The following is a 6,288-nucleotide window of genomic DNA, read 5'->3' as shown; positions in this document are numbered from 1 at the left end:
GGATAAAATACACTATAATTTCAAACATCACATACTAAGAGGCGTGCTAATCCGGGTGTGGAATGGGATTAAAGAAAAACAATATGAAAGGACACCGAGATGGGTGTCGCCGCTAGAAGCCTTTATTACACCAACGCTTATAGACCCTTGGGATAGAGAAAGTTATGACACCCTCTTGGATAAGAATAATATGCTTAAATCCAGGGAGGTGTTGCTGTCCCAGAACAAAATAAACCTATCTTGGTGGGAAACACTTCAACTACAGTCCAGATATGCCAAAGATCAAAAAGTAGGGTTTGAGGATGGCAAATTGCAGTTAGACAAAATATGGGCATCAAACAGTGACAAAATGATTCAAAAATTGTATAAATGGTTATTGGAGGGCCGGGTACAAGAAGAGGCTACTAATACAATGAAAGCTTGGTGTAAGGATGTAGGGCATGAAATAAATAGTGAGGACTGGAGGAAAACTTGGAAGTCTATAAAGATGGTGAGAAGTACCAACTACAAAGAAAATATATACAAAATATATCATAGATGGTACTGGTCACCTGATAAAATAGCCAAGTGCAATCCCGCATTTTCTAAAAATTGTTGGAAGTGTCATAATAACGTGGGTACCTTCATTCATATGTGGTGGAGATGTCCAAAGGTGCAGGATTTTTGGAAAATGATACAGAACATAATATGGAAACTAATAAATATAAAAATTCAGACCTCATAACTTTGTTGGTAAGGTAAATCAGGAGTATTCTTCATGGTGGGAAACTTCAGTTTCCACTAAAATAGTATATCACTGAATTTCTCAAGAGACAGAGATAGTGAAAATGTGTGTGTGCAGTATAAGGCTAAAATTAAAAGAGATGTTTCCCTCCAATCTGACCGTCTCACAGTCAAACCTGTGGAAAACAAAGTTCCCAAGCACACCAGGGTTCACCTTGAATTGGACTGTAGGGGAAGGATCTTCAGCACCATGCTATTTTCCTGAGCCAAAACTACCCCAGGATGCTATTTGCCTTATTACAGCACCCCTCCTCCCAAGGCCATTAGGGTCAGGAAAATAACCTGGTAAGAAGGCTGACCCCCCATCCCTGTACTACAATCTAGGGGTGTGCATTCGGCTCTATCTAAGCCAGAAAAATAGCCAGGAAATACCATATTGGTAGTTATCAGCTATTCTTTCAGACGGATATAAAAGGAGGTATATTTTCTGCTATCAAGCATATCCAATCCTGGATAATCCCCCCCAAAATTGGGATTATCTGGGAAAACAGAATAGCCGCAGCTAGATGGCATTTAAAGAGGGTGACCCCCTTTAAATGCTGTTCCAGGTGAAGCTGCAGCCTCACAAATGCATTTAAAGGGACTGTGATACTTTTAAATGCCTTCAGCTCCATTATAGCCTATGGGGATCATTATAGCCAACGATCCCCATAGGTGATAATGGGGAATCTGTATGGGGGTATATGGGGGCCGGGGGGGTATGTGTTTTGAGATAGAGGCACCAAATTTTCAGCGTAGCTTCTGGTGCCTCTACTCAAAAGATTCCCCAAGTTTCAAAAGGATTGGTCCATGGGGTTCAATTTTATGGGCCCCCAAAGAAGGTGCCCCATCCTCCATTATTTCCAATGGAGGTTTAAAAAAAGCAAAAAAAAAACAGGGACTGATGTCAAACTAAAGAGTCTCTGCAGTAGAAACTGAAGGGGGGGCATTTTTGCAGAACCAGTGCCACTGTGGCAATGCCAGCTCAACAAATCCAAGCAAGGAGGGAAGTTCCAAGCACAGCAAAGCCAGTCCATGTACAGAGTGCCAAGCAGTACCAGTGAAATGTACTTGTGCCCAGCAAAACACAGTGCCTTCCCTTACATGCTTTCTTTTTTCTTCCACTGAAAACAATGGAAGATGGGGACACCTTCTTTGGGCACTCTGCTGACCCCTCTCTTCTGGAATTAATTGATTCCAACCCAGAACAAGTTCAGACTGTCAGTGGTTATCTCTGTGACTGTGTGGAGATAGACTAGTATAGAGATATCGCGTGTTAAGTGGTGATTTATTAACGAAAGGGATAATCTGCATATCACTGCTGTCCTTTGCCACCTCTCTTGTTTCTTAGCTAAAACCCCTGGAATATTCAGTGTAGCCTATAAGGACCAGTGGGAAGGAAGAAATATGTGGAGGCCCCCTACCCCCCCCCCACATTAAAACACTGATTCAGGTAATTGCGGGAGCAAGCCTAAATAGGTCCACTCAAAGGTGTTATTCAGTGAGGCTTACTCTCTGAACGGTGCCCTAAGGATTGCAGCCAAACAGTGCTTGCCTAAAAATACTTTCATAAGAGCAAGGCCCATTCAATAGATCTGAGTAAGATTCTGGTAGACATGCTTAGGATTGCACTACAATTCTTGTGACAGTTTATGCTTCCTGAGGCATGCCCCTAATACTGGCTGCTCCATTTGCAGGGTGACAAGTTTATGATGGTTGCCATCAGTATTCCCTCTAAGCTGAGTTAGTGTGAGCTAGCTCACAGTTTTTAAGCCTCCGGCTCACATATTTTTGTCTTTGCTCAGGAAGGATGGCTCCAGAGCAAATTAATTTCTGCAGTAGCCAAATTGCTGGCTCACAGCTTTAATGCCAGTGGTTCACAAAGTAGAATTCTTGCTCACAAGACTCCACCAGTGTTCCCTCTAAGCTGAGTTAGGGTGAGCCAGCTCACAGTATCTTAGCCTCCGGCTCACACATTTTCGTCTTAGCTCAGGAAGGGACGGCAGCTCCAGAGCAAACTAATTTATGCAGTAGCCAAACTGCTCGCTCACAACTTTAATGCCAGCGGCTCACAAAGTAGAATTCTTGCTCACAAGACTCGACAGCTTAGAAGGAACATTGGACTCCACAGCTTAGAGGGGGCATTGGTTGCCATGTAATAATGATTCCACAAAACCAGATAGCTGCAACTGTTACATGAGGTAAGCAAATGTGAGAATGTAAGAGTTTTCAGACATCTGAAATTGTACATTAGCTCACTACTTCCAACGATTTACAGAGACCATCTCCACACAGGTTATCTGCTCTCAGTTTAATGCTATTGGGAAGTGGGGTTTTTCCCCTTCTTTCCCCAGCATCATTATGTATTTGTGGACCTACCAGGGTTTCCACATCTTTTCTCTAATCTTTCTCAAACCCACTTTGCTGCAAAGTTTTCCAAAAGGTCACAGTGAGGCCTGGATGGCTGCTGTGTGAGCTGTAAAGTTCGTATTTTCCCACCCATATGGCAGCCGTTTTCCCTGATACTGTCCTCTTGCTGACAATTTCCTCCCCCTGCCATCAGGCTTTTTTTTAAACATAGCAGTTGAAAGCTGTTATACTGATATACCGTTATATTGATATACTGTTTTAACAATACGTATAACAGGGTGTTTTTTTAATTCCTAGCTTTCACTTTTTTTAAAAAAAGTCAGTGTCTATACTCCTCTGTTGCAGAGATATAAGGGGAAAGGCAAACCTCTGCAACAAAAGAGACTAGAGGCTTACTTTAAAAAAGAAAGATGGATGGTGAGAGAATCTGTTTCATATACTATGATATTATATTGATATAAAGAAATTCAATTGTTGATATTTAAAATGAAAAAAGCCTAAGTGATCAGTGCTGGTTACCTGATATCAAGGCAATCAAAATGGTGGCCAGGTACTTGCAAATGGAAGACATATTATAAGAGTTTAGAAAGCTCTTTAAGGCATGTGCAGCTTGTCAAGCTGTTTTTCAAAAAAGCAGGAGGGGCAGCTAAGGGATATTTCTGCCAGCTCCTCGGTAGGGGTGGCAGAAGTAATGCTAAGGAGGGGTTGCTGGGAGAGTTATTATTGCTGGCCATTGTTTCTGCTTCAGGTGGCAAAACACCCTGTGTACCCCTCTGGGCTTCTTTCTTGTATCAAACTGGGTATGAGAGGGGAAAAAATCCTTGTAGTGACACAGCATGTTAAAGAAGGAGAGGGGGCCAAGTTTACCCTCCTGTTCCTGCATTTCTTAGCTTTTAGAAAACATACGACCTCCTCTACTTTAGATGTGAATGGCAGAACATGTGTATTTCCCACCACAAGCAGTTTAGCCCCATAGCTGTGAAGAGCTTTAAGTATACCTTTCAAGGAAACCAGGGCCCCGGTCACACAGGCCGGATATCGCGGGGGGGAGGCGTGGCTAATTGCCCCGGCGCAGTTTGATGCACGATTACGCGATCAGACACACCAGCGGCACACCACGGGTCCTTCCCTTGGCGCCGGTGGGTAAACAAGGGACCGGAAGGGAATGCCGCAAGCCGACGCAATCACACCACGGGCGTCTGGAGACAGCATGTGGCAAAACTTTACTAGTACCTTGGAGGCACTAGTTTTTTAAGGCGCACTGTCGGCGGTAAGCCACAGGTGCGCTCCACTTTCCAGATGTTGGAGTGTGATCGCGCCCGGATAATCCGCCCACCATCTGTGCCTCTCCCGCGGCAACTTTGCTGTGAGACTGGGGCCCAGGTCAAGGAACAACTGTACCTGTGTTGATGAGTCCAAGGATGCAGAGTGTGATGGAAATATTGGTGTTCTGGATAACAAATTCCTGCCTCAAGGAGCTGAAAAATCCATCTAGAGCAAACTTCTAGAGCTCTAGAGAAAGGAACAACTGTACCTGTGTTGATGAGTCCAAGGATGCAGAGTGTGATGGAAATATTGGTGTTCCGGATAACAAATTCCTGCCTCAAGGAGCTGAAAAATCCATCTAGAGCAAACTTCGCGGTAGCATAGGGAACCATGAATGGGAAGCCAATTTTGCCTGGAAACACAGCAACAGCACAGAGTAAGTAAATTCCATTATGGTCCTGAAGGTGACAGTGTATGTGTCATTACACTAGTCCGGTGATTTCAGTGGCTCAGAAGCCAAATGTGGCTCTTTTGAGCACTGTTGCCCAATATGGCACCCACCCTCTATTTCAGGACAGTGGGCAAGGCCTAGGTGGAGCTCATGGTCAGTAGGTAGCTATCACCTTGAAATAGCTGCCGCCAGAGAGACTAGAGTAAAAGTAAGCTGTGAGCCTCCCTGAGGTGCGTGCCTCAAGCTAGGCATGGAAGTAAAAGGCCTGTCCTCTGCAACACTCCCCACCCTTCTCTGCAAATGCCATGCTCTCATCCCACCACTTCTGCAGCTGTCAGGAAGACACCAAAGCCCATTATGCATGGGTCTTTTCTCTTGCTTTCACTGTGCATGTCTGTCAGGTTTTCTTTGTCCTTCTGCATTCATTTCCTTTCCTTCAGTGCTCAGTTGGCTTTCTGGTTGCTGTTTCCCTGGGTTTTCTAAGAGTGCTTTTGTGCCAATTTCCCCCTTGTTTTGCTTCCAAGCTGAAGGTAATTCAAAAGCATACAGATTCCTTCTGATTTCACCCCCACCTTTTTGCCACTCCTTGAGGGTAACTCCCTGCCCACATCGAGGTTGTTCTTCCCATTCTGCACCTTCCTCCATCTTCCTCTCTTTATCAGTGTACAAACTCCATTTCCCCCTAGTTTTTTATTTTTTTGACAGGCAGCATGAGTCTAGTGATAGTTTTTTATTTTTTGACAGGCAGCATGAGTCTAGTGATATGAGACTATTGAAAAAATTAAAACAATGGGAGAAGAAGAAGAGTTGGATTTATAACCTGCCCTTCACTTGGAGTCTCAGAGCAGCTTACAATCTCCTTTCCCTTCCTCTCCCCACAACAGACACCATGTGAGGTAAGTGGGGCTAAGAGAGCTCTGAGAGAACTGCTCTTGAGAGAACAGCTCTAAGAGAACGGTGACTGACCCAAGGTCACCCAGCTGGCTGCATGTGTAGGCGTTTAAAAGGAGCTGCATGAGGTTTAGTCCTTGAAAGGGGGGATCAGAGAGGAGGGAAATGGCAGCGTCCCCTGTGCAGTGGGGGGGGGAAGGATTTCAGTGTTGCATGCGAACAAAATAAATGAGGAGATCATCAGTGCAAAATGAAATTGACATGAGATGTAAAGAGAGAGACTGGGATGGGAAGCATAAAGCTTTGGAAACATTTTATCCTTTTAATACTTTAGTAAACAAAGGTCCCTGCCACACGGGACGGCTGAAACGCGGCTAATCAGAACCGCACCAAACTTGAGACGCCGCAGCAGGATCCCATGGATCCCCTCAGCCGCGGCGCATCGCTCCCCGGCATGATCAGATGCCGGGGAGCAAGAGTCCGATGGGAGGGGGAGGCTGCCGAACTGCGCACGCTCGAGCATGCGCAGTACGGCTGGGGGCCGAGAT

At 45.0% G+C, this 6,288-nt stretch overlaps 1 protein-coding gene across 1 annotated transcript in view; it reads right to left on the bottom strand.

Annotated features, from left to right (window-relative positions):
• Positions 1-6,288, bottom strand: part of HSD11B1 (hydroxysteroid (11-beta) dehydrogenase 1) — a 26,008-nt gene that overhangs the window by 6,016 nt on the left and 13,704 nt on the right. The window contains exon 5 of the mRNA XM_015429574.1: positions 4,667-4,810. Within this exon, the coding sequence (XP_015285060.1) occupies positions 4,667-4,810 (144 nt within the window). The remainder of the gene's footprint in view (positions 1-4,666; positions 4,811-6,288) is intronic.

Source organism: Gekko japonicus, unplaced genomic scaffold (assembly GCF_001447785.1).
Source record: "Gekko japonicus isolate JY-2015 unplaced genomic scaffold, Gekko_japonicus_V1.1 scaffold888, whole genome shotgun sequence".
NCBI classification, from domain to species: domain Eukaryota; kingdom Metazoa; phylum Chordata; class Lepidosauria; order Squamata; family Gekkonidae; genus Gekko; species Gekko japonicus.
The sequence above is the reverse complement of the archived record's forward strand: the minus strand, read 5'-3'. Positions and strand labels throughout refer to the sequence as shown.